A 17,571-nucleotide genomic window follows, 5' to 3' on the forward strand; every position below is an offset into this window, starting at 1 on the left:
CTGGATAACTAGTCCCAGGGCAATGCAGGCGTGTCGTGTTGAGAGTGCAGCACACTCAGCACCTGTGAAAACCTGAAGCCTTCTATTCCTGCTTTTCTCTTGGCTCACCACCACCACAGTCGTCCGGGCACCCCATCTAGGAGATGCCAGCCCCCCAGACACCTGTCCTGCGGTCCACGTCCAGTTACCATTGGGTCTTCTCCACGTAGCTCTGGGGTTTCTCCTGCCTGTCTCCCCAGCCCCCGTGCCCATGGCAGTTCTCTGGCCCCCACCATCAAGGCCACCCTCTCATGCAGGTGGTCTCTCCAACCTCAGCTGCTTCTCCTACCCCGGCCCTGCACGTTCCCAACAGAATGTTGCTAAAACAGAAATAGGTCAAGTCACTCCATGTTGCCTTCAGGACACTGGATCATTTACCCACCACATGTATTTTCCATGGAGAACTTTGCCGATTCGAAAGATCGCAGGTGTCAAAAGCAGACAGGCGGAGCTGAGGGCCACAGACATCAGTCATCACGTCTCAGAATAAAAAGGGTGGCATCTCCCATGAAAACGGAACTGTCAAAATCAGTTAAGTCTGCTGAGGAGATGGTGAAGTATAAGTTACTGTTCTTTCTGCTGTCGCATGAGTCTTGTCAGTCTCTCAGAAAAAGGAGAAATAAAGAGGGGCAAAGAAAGGCGTGCATACTCCCTTTAGGGAAGATTGACTAGGAGTCTCCAGTGAGCCGGGGTTAGGACAGAAAACCTCGGACCTGATGTTTCCATCCACAGGAAGCAAGACAAATGCTATGGGGGAAATACTCTAGCTGAGTGTGCTCTCCCTGTCCTAACAGATCCCTGCTCAAAGACCAAGCACAGACATGCCCCACATCTCAGTTCGGCAGGTCAGTAGACAATAAACTGTGTCTGCCCTAGTAGCAGAATCACTAAGGTGAGGAAGTTGGAGTCCATTAAGAGTGAAAGTCCTTTATATATTTTAGAGAAGTTATCCCACAAAAATTTCAAGGATTAGTTCTTATTAGTAATGAAATAGCAAACGCTCCATGGGTTTCTTAATGACTAATACTTTTGGAAAACCATCAACACATTAGATACATGCTCATCTTTTATTTTAATTTTAGGTTCCTTTTTTAAATTAATTAATTAATTTTTAAATTTATATTCAAGTTAACATATAGAATAGTCTAGCCTTCAGGTCTAGAACCCAGTAATTAATCACTTACATGAACACCCAGTGCTCATCCTGAAAACTGTCCTTCTTAATGCCCATCACCCATTTAGCCCATCCTCCACCCACTTCCCTTACATCAATTCTCAGTTTGTGCTCTGTATTTAAGAGTCTCTTATGGTTTGCCTTCCTCTCTGTTTTTATCTTATTTTTGCTTCCCTTCCCCTATGTTCATCTGTTTGGTATTTTAAATTCCACATATGAGTGAAATCATATGATATTTGTCTTTCTCTGACTTATTTCACTTAGTATAATACAGTCTACTTCCATCCATGTCATTGCAGATGGCAAGATTTTATTCTTTTTTGATGGCTGAGTAGTATTCCATCTTCTTTATTCATCTGTCAATGGACATTTGGGCTCTTTCCATACTTTGGCCATTGTGGATAGTGCTGCTATAAACATTGGGGTTCATGTGCCTTTGAATCAGCATTTTTGTATCCTTTGGATAAATGCCTAGTAGTGTAATTGCTGGGTCAAACAGTAGTTCTCTTTTTAATTTTCTGAGGAAACTTCATACTATATTCCAGAGTGGCTTCACCAGTTTGCATTCCCGCCAACAGTGCAAAAGTGTTCCTCTTTCTCCGCATCCTCACCAATATCCGTTGTTTCCTGAGTTAATTTTAGCCACTTTGACAGGTGTGAGGTGGTATCTCAATGTAGTTTTGATTTGTATTTCCCTGATGATGAGCGATGTTGGCATCTTTTCATGCGTCTGTTAGCCAACTGGGTACCTTATTTGGAAAAGTGTCTTTTCATGTACTCTGTACATTTCTTTTTTTTTTTTTAATTTATTTTTGTTTTACATTTTATTTATTTTTGATAGAGACAGAACACAAGTCAGGGAGGGGCAGAGCGAGAGGGAGACACAGAATCCAAGCAGGCTCCAGGCTCCGAGCTGTCAGCACAGAGCCCGACATGGGGCTCGGACTCACGAACCATGAGATCATGACCTGAGCCGAAGTCAGACACTCCACCGACTGAGCCACCCAGGAGGCCCAACTCTGCACATTTCTTAACAAACCCAACATACACAAAACAAATTTTATGTTCCTTCTTAAAAATTTGCACAGTAAAGATTAACACATAAAACATTATTTTTGTTTCCTCAAAAGAACACTGTATACTTGTACATCCTTCTGGTTGTCCCCAATTCTAAAAAATTCTAAGCATGAGGCTGAATTATTTAGTAATATGACAATTATGGAAATTAATGAAAGGAAAGAACGTATTGTGCCCTCAGAGCAGAAATACAGCATACCAGTTGAATACAGTGTCTATCCAAATGTGCAAGCTGCCAACAGAAACACGGGGGTGATAGTTTATTTGGCCTCCTTTCTTCCTCACAAGGTGACCTGCAGGTGCTTGGAAGAGGAAAAACAATTTATCCATTCTCGTCACGGTGCCTTGATTTCGGCAAGTCCCCCTTGTCTGCAAAGGTCATTGTATGAGTAAGGCAGCAAGTGAAAATACTGTAAAATGTTCTAATGAAGCTGCTTTCTGAGTGGTCCTTGCCATACCTCCCCAGTACATGCCTCTACATACATCTACAGCCATTCCCAGGGGATCTTCATAAGCTCCTTGCTTGTTGCATGGAAAACTTTAGACATACTCTCAACCTTGTGAGTTCAGTAGGTCTACTCACTATTTTTTCTCAAGAGTCACCAGGTACAGGGGCACCTGAGTGGCTCAGTTGGTTAAGCATCTGACTCTTGGTTGCAGCTCAGGTCATGGTCTCACAGTTTGTGGGTTTGAGCCCCACGCTGGGCTCTGTGCTGGCAGTGTGGAGCCTGCTTGGGATTCTCTCTCCCTCTCTCTCTCTGTCCCTTCCCAGCTCATGTTCGCTCTCTCTCCCCCTCTCTCTCAAAATAAATAAGTAAACCTTTTCTTTAAAAAAGAATAACCTGGTATATAGGTGAAACACTAAACTCCCGCTCTCCCTATTTTCCAGGCCCTGAAAAATAACCCACTTGGAGATCAGTTTTTTGGGATATTGATGGGTTTTTGTGAAATTCAGATATTCCAAGATGAACTTTTCCAGTTGACCAGTTCACATAAGACACTTCAGCTGTTGGGAGAAAACCCAGTCGGAACAGGATCAGAACCCTGCATGGGCCTCTGCTGACTGGGGAGGCAGATGGCATGGCAAAATGAGGGAGATAAAACAGTCAGGAGCATTCCAGAAAAAGTTACTACTTTATCACTGTCATAATTCTGTCTCTGGCTGGCCATGCTATTTATAGCCAAGATGATTCCCATGTTCAAAGCACCAGCCAATGAGTCTGACATATCTGTGATTAGCAGGGGTTCCTGAGCTCGTGTCTTCCCCAAAGTGACTGATTATTTTCCTTCTTTAAATCATTCAAAATTGGTTTAGTCACTCTGGTGCCACTTTGTATCTCAGACACTAAGAAAGATTTTTATTATTGAAAGATATACAGGAACTTTGCAGATTCATTGCAATAAATTATAAACAGAATGGGCATATTCTTCAAGTGAAGATACAATATACTTCACTTTGTTAAAAATATTTCTTTGGTGGGAAGTGTGTCCATATTATTGTGTTGTCATATTATGAACTTTTGTCGCGTGTGCATTGTCTATCTTCTGTCTAGTGAAGATATTTTTTCTTGTTGGTCAAACAGAAAATGTATTTATTTCCAGCCAAGGATGTATTTCTTTGCTACACTTATGACATTACAGACAAACCAGTATTTGTGTGTAATATACAAAGCAGTGTTTTGCATTTTATCTGGTAAATCATTATATGGCTTTTTAAGTCCTCAGATATTTTTTAGTGACTTATAAATCCACTTGCTGTCAAACTCTTTGCACATCCTTTAATTCCTTAGAGTATTAAAGTTTAAATAAAGAATGTCTGTAAATTTAAGGCACTATGATTTTATAAGAAGGGTCAAAAAGCAATGAGATACACTTATTTCAATTATTAATTAGTTGATAATATTAATATCATCTTTGACCCGGGCAGCACAGGCTTGCCACATCTCCCTAAGACATTTCAAAAGAAGAGTGCACGTTCACAGAAAGGAAATGTAACCCACTGTCAGTAGAGCTTTGGCCCCAACACCCTGTAGGACTCTAGTGAGCTGAGCTGGACCCTAAGGAGAACTCCCTCACACAAGCAAGCCCCCCCCACCTCCATGTCCATCCGTTCCATCCAATTGAAATACAAAACTTTGCTTAAAGCCGACAAAGGAACAGTTACTCTCCAGAGCAGAGTTGGGCTGAGGCCACTCTTAGTGTCACAGCTTCCTGGGAACCTGAGCGAGAGAAGACAACGTGCACGGACCTAACTGATCTGCGGGGGGTTAGCGGCTGGACAGGACCATATGATGTGTTTGTTTCTGAAGGGCAGATTTCAGGGCTCCCCCCACTCAATCAAGATGCCCGTGTGTTTCTCAGGGCATCAAAGTGTGAGAACCAACCATATATTAACGTCATTTGGAGCCCGGTAAGGCAGGGTAACATTAAAATAATAATTAAGGAAACAGACAAATAAATGCAAATGAGAAAGTCTGACTGAGCCCCAGGAATCTCACGTGATAACCATAACCTCACGTGATACTGAGGCATCAGAACCAGGGCTTAGGAAACAGTGTTTGAGAAACACTGAATGGAAAAGTACAAAAGGCAGAGCCTACTTCTGGAGCCTGCCTTTAACGAAACGATGTACTAGAAGAGGCAAGTGTCTGTAATGCTTAAATAGCTTTGCAGTGTTGGTTGTTCCAGGCCCTTCCTGGATCAGCCTTTATTAAACTGTACCATGTGCTCTGGGGTGGCCGTAAGTTAGTTGTCTACCTTACTGTGAACTAGTGGCCATAAACTAGTTTACTAGTGGTGGGAGGAGGGGAAACCTATGTGCATGTTTTGGGAGAGCGAGTTGATGGTAGTTCTTTAGTAACATTTTTATTGAAAAGTGTGCATCTCGATGAGTTTTCACAAATAGGAGCACCCATATGTACGGAAAAAAGAGTATTACAAACACCCCAGATGCTTCACTACCCTCTCCTGGTCACTGCCCCTCACACACCTGAGAACACCCACTGTATGGCTGTAACAGCATAAATTACTTTTGTCTGTTTTAAACTGTTTTTATAATTGTGTTAAAGTACCATATTTTTTTGTCAGAATCATAGTAGTGCTATGCCCCATTCCGTTTGTTTGTTTGTTTGTTTGTTACTATGGCTAACTTCAGAGGTATCTGTTCCACAATGACTCACTTTGCACTTGAAAAAGAATTCAATAACAACATGTTGTCTTTCTACAGGGAAATGTTTAGACTTTTGTAAGCACTGGCTTTCAAATAAAAGTCCAAGGAATTCATGCTCAAATCTCAAGGCAGGCGTGTCTAAATGCCTCGCTCTTTGAACGTTGAAAACGAATTGCATTGTTAGTGCTAATAAATAAATTATTTGGTTGGAAACTTGAGTAGATGTATTTTAGCAATCTAAATCGATTAGGAAAAAAAGTTAATGAATGCAATTCCTAGTCAAAGAGAGAAACTGGAAGTATAAATTTAGCCCTCCAGTGAAATTCTCCAAAGCAAGTGCTCTTCTGGTCTGTTTGAAAGTTGCATTTAGAGTGGGCTAAGGGATAGGGGTCTGTGAAGCCCCAGTGGCCGGTGGGGGGGGGGGGTGGGCTGTCAGGTTCACAGCGTCAGCCTCCTGTAGATGTAAAGAAGTAGCCTGTGCTCAGCTGGGAGACAGGGGTGTGAGGAGTGTCATCCTTTGTGCCCCGAAGGCTCTACCCTGGAGGAAGGTGGGTCCAGGAGGGGCACAGAGCAGGCCTAGTGAGGAGGCCTCGCATGAGGGAGCATGATGAGATCAGATCGTGTAGGCCCAGGAGAAGTAAAAGTCGATGGAGGGCTTTGGTCAGGGAAGTGACCCAATCCCGGGGAGCCTGGGTGGCTGTGTCGGTTGAGCATTGACTCTTGATTTCAGCTCATGATCTCATAGTTGCTGAGATCAAATCCTATGTCAGGCTCTGCACTGACAGTGCGGATTCTGCTTGGGATTCTCTCTCTCTCCCTCTTCCCCCCCCCTTTGCTCTCCCATGTGTGCGCGCGCTCTCTCTCTCTCTTTCTCTCTCTCTCTCAAAATAAATAAATAAACATTTAAAAAAAGAAGAGGTGACCCAACCCGGCTCTTCTTTAACAAAAGCACTGGCCTCCCTTATGGGGTGTGGGCTCCTGATGAGGGGGAAGCTGACAGGTTAAATAATTAGGTAACAGATGGTGATAGTGGCATCATCGTGGAGACGGTGAAGGAGGTGAGGAGTGGTTAGGTCCTGCTTACATTTGAAAGTTCACAGTCAATAAAATGTGCTCATGGATTAGCCGTGAGGGGTGAAAGAAGCAAGGTGGGTCCAGGGTCTGAGTATCCTGGCCGAACAGCTGGAAGAAGGGACCGCCAGGAGTCGTGAACACCCCCCAAGCAGCGGGCTTGTGAGTTGAGACCCCCCCACCTTTGGCACAGGTTACAGGGGAAATGTTCTTCAGGCCCCAGGCACAGGTGTGCGGTGGCCATGGACACAGGGACTCACGTGGCAGGTGAGGGCAGGAGGGCTGAGCTGGAGTGAGGACGTTGCTGACATTTCTACGGCCATGACATTCGCAGGGACCCACCAGCCCCGGAGTATGAGGATAAATAGGAGATGGCCAAGCCCTCTGGGGCTGGGAGAGACCAGCAAAGGACAATGGGGAGAGGTCAGGGGTACTACGAGAGGAAACCAAGAGAGAGTGTTGTTTTGAAGGGCTATTGAACAGTGTTTTCAATGCTGAAGACGGGTTCGGGGGTAAGGACAGTGTAGGAGTGTAGGAGTCCTGATGGCTTGGGCAACTGACCCTGCCAGGGGCCCCGCTCAGCAAAACCTGTGAGGAGTGAGGTCCTCACAAGTGAACATGTGCAAAGTAGGCTCCTTAGGCCCGCGAGTGGTAAGTCCTGTCTAGCAGAAAACAATTTCTTTCTTCTTCCCTAGAATGTATGTAAACGTCTTGATAATCTCTCCCATTTTCCCATTCTGCCCTCAATTGTTCTATCTCCTTGAGAGGGTTCCTATCGGAGATGGTGGGATTTGTTCACGTGCTTGCTCCCCCCACCCCCTGACAGGAAAAGTTATCCTGCTTCCTCAGTCCCCAGGTACAGGCAGCTATGCCATTGTCAACACTTGCTTGTTTTAATACCGAAGATCGAGTGGTTTGTCTCTTTCAGTGTTCTGCCCGCCAAAGTAGCTGAATAGTGCATTTTATTTTATTTTTTTTATACTTCTGCTTTCTTGTCCTTTAGTTTCATTACTGAAAATGGGACTCATGCCCAGAAATTCTCCCAAAAAAACCTGGCTTTTAAATATAATATTTAACTGGTAACTACAGGCTCTGTAGATATAAATACAGTTACCTAATGGGGTTAAGTGACTTTTGAAAATACCACCTTCTTGGGGCGCCTGGGTGGCCCAGTTGGTTAGGCATCCAACTTCAGCTAAGGTCATGATCTCACGGTTCAGGAGTTCGAGCCCTGCGTCAGGGTCTATGCTGACAGCTCAGGGCCTGGAGCCTGCTTCTGATTCTTTGTCTCCCTCCCCTCAGCTCTTCCCCTGCTCACACTCTCTCTCTCTGTCCAAATAAATAAAGATTAAAACAAATTAAAAAAAAAAAAGAAGAAGAAGAACTGTTAAAATACCACCTTCTTTCACCTGACCTGCTTTTTGCACTTCTCTTCTCATTGATGAGTGGTTACCGGGGATCAGAAGAAGTCAGATTTTTGAGAATTCCTATTTATATTGTACAGCAGAAGGAAGGATTGGATGACAGGTTTGATGCATGGTGTCACTGAAGAGTAAAGTGTAATGGTATTAATTTGTGTTAAGTGCCATATTTTAACTCTAATTAATCTGGAGTATGTACGTTATTAATATTCTTTCCTGCCACTAATTTCTCCCATCAGTCTTACATTGGGATGTTCATTTGCATCCTCTGAATTGGAGAAAGGTGGTGAATTTCCCTGAGTAGCCTCTCATAAATCAGGAGACTGGAGTTTTGGGTGCTTTCCTGCCTGGTATTTACATGTGATGTGGCCTTGAACTTAAAACTAACCTTTTTACTTCTCCATCAACACAAATGTATATGTTCTCACATTTAGAGAGGGGTATACAAAATAGGACACAGATTAGGAATGTGGACTTTGGAGACAGATGCCTGGTTAGCACACCTGACACAATATATGACAGCCATCCAAAAATATCAGCCATATTAACAGCAAACTAATGTGAGGGTTAAAACGGGGCTTTTGCATGTTATTTTTAAAGACATGCAGAATTTGATTGTGCCCAGAGATCTAATTTGAGTTTCATTTCCTTTTCATTGGACCACTTTGTTTTCATCATGCAAATAATACATGTTCTTCCTGGCGTCACAGCTGGCAGTAAAAATTAACAACCTATGAGCTGAATGTAAAACATAAGCTTCTTTCACTGTTATAAAATTAGGCTTTTTGTCTTCCCCTCACCATCCATAAATGGTGTGTTTGTGTGTGTTTATCGTGGGGGAGGGAATACGTTATAGAGTTTGTGACTTTTCGTAGCACTGCTGGCATGCCCAGGATGTGGCATCATGGCTTTTGGAATAATTAGATGCAAAATAAAGGGAGAGAGAAAGGTCCTGCTCACAATGACTTGCGTCTATGAACTGTTCCCGCTTTAATCAGATCACAGTTGCTGGGTCGGAAGCCCGTAAGGACCAATTAGCTTCGTCCAGTGTAAAAGCGATGTTTTCTAGTCAGGGTCTGTCCCTCTCACCCTGATTGGCTGTGTCCAAAGAGCCTGCTGTGTGTCACAGAGGGAACTCCTGAAGAGCATCTGTGGCTCAGCGCAAATTAATGACAGCTGCTGGACACAGAAAGAGCAGTCCATACTGATGGGGGGGGGGTTGGCGCATAGGCATATGTGTGAGAAGAATGCGTAAGTCCAGAAAAGGCTGTGCATTATTTCAAGATTGTGGTTCCCCGTGCGGATCAGGGCTCATTGAACCTTTTGTACCATGGACCACTTTGGCAATATGTCCCCCAATGAAAATATAAATGTGTACAATAAATGACATAGCATTATAAAGGAAATCTAATGTATTGAAACGGAATTCTCAAAATATTTAAAAAGAAGAAAAATACATAGTTTTTATCAGTGCTTTAAATAACCTAATTTTACAGTGGGTTTATTAATTACCACGATTTCAAATTAGTAATTAGCATAAATGATGTTTCAAAATAGTTCAATATTAATAATAATATGAAGTGAAAAAATATTGTGATTTTTCTTGGTTCAAAGTCACCAGTACTCCCAGACTGGTAACTGTGATCTGTTACTCACCCTCTTCATTGATGAAAATGCTAAATTATGATCAGAAGAAAGTGTACAATTATCTTCTAGAAGCTCGAGTTTCTGCCCCAGATTGAAAAATGAGAGATACCTATCTGAACCACTTGTAAATTTTCATGGCTAAAATGGTACGATTTCATCCAGGAAAGCACTTGAGTATTTAATACAAAATATTTAACCTTCAGTTGGAGTTGATTTCAAAACACAACTATTGCAAAAGTGGGGAAAACTTATCAGTAAAAATTTATGACAGAAAATTTGAATCTATTTCAATAAATACATTCTATTGAATTGTGTCAAGGTTTTTCTTGACATTTGGAGGAAATTTTCTAGGAGTCAGTTGTGATGAAATCTTCCCTGAAATAACTTCTGGATTGCTATATAAAAAGGTACACTTTCTAAAAAAAAGACAAAAACAAAACCCAGAAAGTCAAGGGCTGGTGTTTCCCCCATTCACAACATGACCATGTAGTCATGAAAAGAAAATCTATTGGAAATATAAATTGTCATCAATTTTTTTAACTGAAGAGGAGAAAAGACAAGAAAACAAACATATTTCTAGTACATGAGTCTTAATTATATTTTAATAACATATGTCTAACTAAATAATATTTGGAATTCTACAGCTATTTAAAAATACTTACTTGAAATCATCTCTGTCCGTTATATGATGTCTTTGAGGACTTTCCATGGGCAAAAATGTAGCCTTAATCTATTAACTTTATATAGAAATATGAGTTATTTGGGGATTTGATCATTAGTGTGGAATGAGAAGACAAATAGGAAAATAAAGTAAATATAATACTTTAGGTTATGAATTTTTTTCTCTTTTACTTAAATATTTTATTAGCAATTTACCAAATGCCTTTGCTTCTCAATTTTCTGTCTACCTGTTTTTAAGCACAATTTTCTCTCCTAACAACATATAATGCAGATACAATAACTCTTTATTAGTGTTTTTGTTTGTTTGTTTGTTTTTGTTTTGTTTTGTTTTTAATATATACTGAGTTTGAGGACAGGAGACCAAAAAGTTGATGAACTGTCTCTGGACTTTCTTGTCCTCGTCAACTCGTTCTAAGGGCCCCAGTCCCTTGACTTGAAAGCATTTCTTCTTTCTGTAATGACTCCAGATCAAAAAAGAACCCTCCTATATGATGTGAAAAGCAACACGCCAAAAGCATCCAATAACATAGAATTTTTTAACTTCTCAAAAAATTATTTTCTAGGCTGAACAAGACAATGGTCACCCTCTGCCAGCCTTTGCCAGTCTACATATTGAAATACTGGATGAAAACAACCAGAGTCCCTACTTCACGATGCCCAGTTATCAAGGCTACATTCTGGAATCTGCCCCAGTGGGAGCCACTATCTCCGACAGTCTGAATTTGACCACCCCTCTTAGAATTGTGGCTCTGGACAAGGACATAGAGGATGTAAGTTCAATCTGCATTTTGCTCTTGTTTTCTTAACACGTCTCTTATTGTCTTTATGTCAACAGGAAATTTTACGAGGACATAGTTACATGAGCCATAGAATAGAGAACCAAGTCCGTATAAATAAGAGTCTCAGAAACGAGGATCTTAGTGTTGTAATCTAATTTCACATCAAGAATATTGTGAAAAAGAGTATGTTTGAATTCAGTGACTGTTTTTTTGTTTGTTTGTTTGTTTGTTTTTCAGTTTACAGATCCTGGGTAAAGGATGAAAAGGAATGTTTCATTTATAGTTTGCTAAACCACAGGACAATCTTTTTCTTTTTTTTTTATTAATATGGGTTGAAAACTGTTTCTATAATTGCTGATAGGGGAACATAATCACATTACAGAATAAATATTAGAAAAAAAAAACAAAAACATGAAGGCAGCCCTGTGGTATGGTTTAAGGAACTTTTCCGATGCTATGTTATTAGGCAAAAACACATTTGGAGGCAGCTGACCCGCTCACACTGCCACCGGTGGCCGTGTTGATGTCAAGTCTCCGTGCGCCATGCATGCCAGTGCCCTGTGGTGGACATGCCACTGGCCACACGGGTGGTTGGGCGTCCGGGCTGGGCGGATCAGAGTTCTTGACCTCTGCACCCCGTCTTGTGCTGAGAAGTGGGCAGCCAATCTATACCAGGCCAGTCAGAGCTTTTCCAGGAAAGGAAAATCAAGGAACCAGGGCGGGGAGGCTTTGGCATCATGTATTAAAGAAATGGAAACGGATCTGAAGCCACAGTGGCCGCGTTAGCTGACATCATGGAGGAAGCCTGTCACCACAGAGAGGAAATGAGTCCTGACAAAGTCACACACAAGGGAGTGCTGTTGGGTCCTGTTGTCTTGGGTTAGAAGATGCCCAGGCCTGTACTGATCTCTGATTTTTCTTCCTTTTGTTCTGTGGTTCTGTGACCTGCCACAGTATTTCCCCATGCATCTTTTTTATTTTTTTGAAAACATACTTTCAGTTTGAATTCTGCCCCTTCCAAAGGGAGAAAGACCTGACTCAGCCATTTCTCCCTCTTCAACAGAGCTGTTCATAAATGTCCTGCAGCCACGCTGTCCCCGATGGCAGCCACCAGCCACGCGTGCCTGTGGAGCCCTGGAAACAGGACTACACTGACAACTTAATTTAGTGTTTTGTTTAATTTAACTAACTTAAATCTAAGTGGTCACCTGCCACTACTTGGGCAGCACAGCCGTAGAGTGTCCCCCAAAATCTCATTACAAGGAAGCTTCATCATCCGTCTAGTAAAGGAAGAGGGAACTTTCAGATTTTTTGTCCCCTCTTTCTGGAAAAAGTTTCTAACACTTCGCAGAGGCTGTGACAACTCTGTGTGCACCCCGCTTCTTTCCAGATGCCTTTCTACCTCCTGATACTTTCTCTCTCCCCTCATCCCAACCTTCTGTGCTGCGTAGTCTCTCCTCTTTGGTCTCATCACGTTTTAACAATAACTGTCAGTGAGTTCTTAGTACCGGCCAGACAATCTAGTAAATACTTTATCTTGTGTTAATTCCCTTAAATCTCACAGCAAACATAAAAGATGCAATATCCCATATTGCAGAAGGGGAAGTTGAAGCTATTTTAACTTGATTTCTGTGATCACAGACTTAGTAAATGGTGGAGTTGGTCCTTGAGCCAAGGTCTATGGGAAGCAAAGTCCTTGATTTTAAGCACCAAACTAGAAAGCCCATGTCTACTTGATACAGTATGACTATAGTCTGACAATCATGACAGCTGATAAATGCTACAGACATTCTTCCAGAAAAGTGCATATGCGAGCACCATTTCCCATCCCAATGTAGGGGGTTAGGGATCCCCTGAATGTCTTCATCTAGTGAGTCCTCACTAGAAAATTCAGAGTTACCTTAATAAGTTTTATATAGGCTAAGCTACTATATTTTGTAGGCCTGGTGATGTCCCATAGATTTTGGTATGGATTTTTTTCATTTTTAAATTGGAATGCGTAATCATATGTTAAGCAGAGACTAGTCAATTTGGAAAATTATAATAGTGTAAGTCATACCTTCATGAACACATCAGTTAGCAAAATCTGAATCCTGAAAGAAAATGCAGCTGAGAGTTTTTCCATAATTGCAAATGTATGTGTTTGTATTTACTTGATGTATTTATATTATTGAATAGTTGCATGCTAAACTTGCTTGGGTACATTCTTACTTTCCTGGATTGCCATTCACGTTAACATTATAAATGTGAAAATGCATTCTAAGAGACTTTGTAAAGGATGATGAGACTTACAGGGTATTGGTGAGGTGGAGTTGGGGGAGCTCCTAGGTGTAAAATGTCTGGGAAACACTACTTGACATTCTACTCATAGAGTTGACCATCCCACTTAGCCTATTAAATGCTCTGTGCATTTCCAGGGCTGGGGGAGGAGTTTGGGGCAGGAGGCTGTTGTTCTTAAGAGTTTGTTCTTTGGAGTTACCCCCCAGCCCCGGCTTGTGTGACCCTTGGTCGTACTCTGTGATAGTTGAATGACTCTGTGGGCCTCGTTTTCGTGAGTCGCCCCTTTTCATTCAGTCACCTGTGATGCAAACAGGTATGTGACAGGATGCCTTGGCCTGTCCTTCCCTTGGGGCTGGTAGGAAGGGCAGGGAGAGGACAGTTGCCTTAAATGCTGCCATGCACTTAGAGAAAGGCACCGTTAATATGTCTTGTAAAAACGTCAAGTAATTAAACAATGTGTATCTTGCCATTAGTTTTTTAGGCCCATCCTCTTTCCAAAATTAACTACAGGGAGTGCTACTGGGTGCCTAGAAAGTGAGCAAGTATCTCTAATCTCATAGTGATGAATGTTTCTAAAATACTAAATACAGCTTTTGTGTATCTATAATGTAAACAAGCCCATAGAATGTCAACATAGTTTAATCCAGTTTCCTATACCATGTGAAATATTCTCTTAAAACCCACTCCTCAGGCACTGATATAACCCCTCATCATGCCCCTCAGTCTTGAAACCCAAGAGTCTTTGGTTTTTGTTTCCTCACTGCAGCTGAAAATCTTCATATCCTCCCTGTTTTGTCCTCTGGATATTTCATGACTGTCTTTATCTCTCATTGGAATTACCTTCTGATGTCCTTGCCCTCCTCTTTTTTCTTACTCGGGTGTCTCTTACCCAGCCACTAAGAGTGATCTAGTTAAGAGGTCAGATCAGTCTACATCACAGTTCTGCCTCACACGCTTTTGAGATCAGTTTTCCCGCAGAAGAGAATGGCTGGCTGTTATCTCATGCCTGAACAATCATACGGCCTCATTTCCTGAAACTTCCTCCTCACCTGTTACATTTAGCAATGGCTTGTAGTTTCCTGTGTAGCTTCTTGTCTCATTACCTTTTTTTGTGACATTTTCCATGCTTTGAAATCTTTCCTCTTTCATCACCCAAGCTGGTTTGGACAACTTCCACTCCGTGTTGAGAGTTCTGCATGGGCATCATGTCACATCATGTCCAGACTCTGCTTCCTCTCACCTGAGTGGGGTGTCTCTCTCGTGCTATCCTTGTGACATTGTAGTCACCTTGCACCCTCTTTGAATATAAACTGAGAACAGGGCTTAGATCTCTGTCATTCTTGTATCTTGAGGATCTAACACAGTTCCCAGAACTTAGTAGTTTCTACTAATTGTTTAATGAACTTGTACATTCAGGCATGAGTAGAGGAATGAGGATATCTAACATATGATCAAAATTCTAGTGCTCTTGATTTAACTGTTTCATGATACGGCCCATTCCAGGGTTGGACAACCACTTCCTAGAAAACTCTTCATCCTATTGAGTTGAAACGAGCCTTCTCATAATTCATCTTGTATTCCATATAACTTCCATTTTCCAGCACTGAGAATAAATCCATGAGATAGTCTGTAATAGGTTTCAAGATGGATTGATGTCCTTTGGAATCACCTCTTTCCCCCACCACCCCCAGGCCAAGGACTCTTTATTTTAAAAGCAAAATATGTTCGCTACTAGATGATTTAAAGATTTGTATTAACAAAAAGAAACCTCAAGGCCCTTTCAAGGCAAGAATTTTACTGCCTGATAAATTCTCGCTGTTTTTGAGTGCCAGAATAATGCAATTACTCAGTGTATGGGCAAAGGATTTAAGAATAAAGACAGAAACACATCACCGCATTCAGGTGTTACCAAAAGAAATGGAGAAGAACGCTAGGCATGGAAAGAGAAGTCATCACGGCAGGAGTTAGTTTCCTGAGTAGCTTCGAGAATAGGAGAACAGACTTGGATTGTCCAAAAATCAGCGTCTTCCTTCAGTTCAGTAGAAAGGAAGAGTTTTAAGAAATAGTAGCAGGGATCGGTGAGTGGAGTTATCAGCAGTGTAGATTTTGGGGTAGAAGGAATATTAACGGTCACAGTGAAACTAAAAAAAAAGAGTAAACAAAAATATTTGTGTCAGTGTTCCTTTTCTATTGATGTATAAATGTCCACATAAAGGTACATATGTCATATAGAGAGGTAATAGGAGTCACATTCTGGGGTTTTTTTTTTGTTTTTTTTTTAAGTGCTCTTACATCATACTTTCAAAATAGCCCAGCAGGTAGATAGGGCAAGACACGCCCAAGGTATTTAAGAGGATGTGCGAAACCACCATGTTTTCAGTAAGCAGAACTGCTAAGAGCTGATGATTGGATTCCGGTTATAAAAAGTAAGTAAATAATGGGGAATAGTAATCAACCGAGGGTACCCATTTGGCTCGTAGGAAGGCAGCAAGTCATTTAGAATTCCATGTGGGTTCACGTCCTGCATAAAGCGTTACTGTTTTCAGAATAAAGGTGTCCTTAAAACTTAATGCAATATGGTCTTAAAGGTCCACGGTCCTGGTATGCTTTATACATATCATTATGCTGTCGTATGTATGTTATGTCAGAATATTAAGAAAAAAAATACACTGTGAAAAAAGTTATTCGTTTAAATGCGCTAGAAAACGTTGTTGCTGTTGTTTATTTGTTTTTTACTAGAGTATACTTGTAAGCCATATGTATGTCTGTGGTCATTTATGCTTACATGTTTCTATTTAATGTTTAATTTGCATATAGGTTCCTCCAGGGGGAGTTCCTGTAGGTACTAGGCATTCATTTTGTGTTTGCTCTTTTGTGAATTGCTGTGGTTCATTTCCTAGTTCTCTTTCTTTTCCGTAAAACAAGTAGACACTTCCTTCAGTATCCGTTATAAAGACATCTACAACGACTTTATATATGTCTGTGTAGATGTTAATTTTATGTTCATCATATTATTGGTTATAGCAGAATGAATTGTATGGAATCCAAATTTTATGTGAACTTTAGCAAAGATTGTTCAATTTTTTAATGTTTTTCAGTTTATGACAAACATTAGTAATTCATCATCGTATTTCTGAAAGACTCTAAGCTTGGGATTGAACTCTTTTGAACAAGGTTGTCTGAAGACAACTACTGTTGACCAATTCACATTGGCAGATGAGATTAATTTCTGTCATTTCCCCTTATGCTTCATAATTTACCTAAGTATGCATATGTATATATGTGCACATATACATACATTTTTGTGTTGTATGTGTATATATATATGAGGATGCATATAAACGTGTGTGTGTGTGTGTGTGTGTGTGTGTGTGTATGTAAGAGAGAGATACAGTATTCTGGTTCTCATTGGAAACCCCAAATTGGCTTCAAATCCAGTTGATTGTTATATTTGAATGGATTTCTTCTACATAATAAGATTTTAAATTTTACATTCACATGTTGTTTACCTTTGCATTTGTATATGTCCTTACTTTTGTCTTCAATTTTTCTGTGCTGTGAGTGAATATCAGAGTTTATTTTACCCTCCCAGAGAATAATACACAAACCAATGAAATGACACACTTATCATGTATAGTTACTATATACTTCAGATAATATAATATTACCTTATGTCAGAGGGAAAAGGAAAATTTATTAATCAGCCTTCTGTGTACATACTTATTTTTAAAAAACTAATGTGTATTTTAAACAAATTTTTAAACACAAGGGCTGCATTAAAAGTACTGACCCTGTAAGAATAAGAAGTCAGATGGAGTGCTTGGGTGGCTCAGTGGGTTAAGCATCTGACCTCAGCTCAGGTAATGATCTCACATTTCATGGGTTCAAGCCCCGTGTCAGGCTCTGTGCTAACAGCTTGGAGCCTGGAGCCTGCTTTGGATTCTGAGTCCCCCTCTCTCTCTGCCCCTCCCCCTCTCATGCTCTGTCTGTCTCTCTCAAAAATAAATGAACATTTAAAAAAAAATAAGAAGTCAGAGCATTTTCTGTCCATTTTACACTCATAATATACCACACCTGAAACTAGTATTAGCCTTAAAAATAAGTCCTAGGTATTAAGCTTTGAGTAGTAATTGGCTGCATATTTTCAAATCTGCCTTCTTCAATTCTTGGCCTCAAAGAAATATCCAGGTATTCACCATTAGCGTCTAAGTACCCTATACATAGATTTTGAAG

The 17,571-nt window shown here is 41.0% G+C and overlaps 1 protein-coding gene across 17 annotated transcripts in view; it reads left to right on the forward strand.

The window, feature by feature from the left end:
* PCDH15 (protocadherin related 15) overlaps positions 1-17,571 on the forward strand; it is a 789,181-nt gene that overhangs the window by 427,831 nt on the left and 343,779 nt on the right. For 15 of the 17 annotated variants that reach the window (XM_047088664.1, XM_047088665.1, XM_047088662.1 and 12 more), the window contains one exon: positions 10,843-11,049. In XM_047088664.1, the coding sequence (XP_046944620.1) occupies positions 10,843-11,049 (207 nt within the window). Of the gene's footprint in view, positions 1-10,842; positions 11,050-16,155; positions 16,177-17,571 lie in introns of all 17 variants that reach the window. The other 2 variants (XM_047088660.1, XM_047088661.1) reach the window with 1 other exon arrangement.

The sequence above is a fragment of the Lynx rufus genome, unplaced genomic scaffold, assembly GCF_022079265.1.
Source record: "Lynx rufus isolate CCGP_SWC_20201006 ecotype Redwood Valley unplaced genomic scaffold, mLynRuf1.p SCAF_25, whole genome shotgun sequence".
Classification (NCBI taxonomy): Eukaryota; Metazoa; Chordata; class Mammalia; order Carnivora; family Felidae; genus Lynx; species Lynx rufus.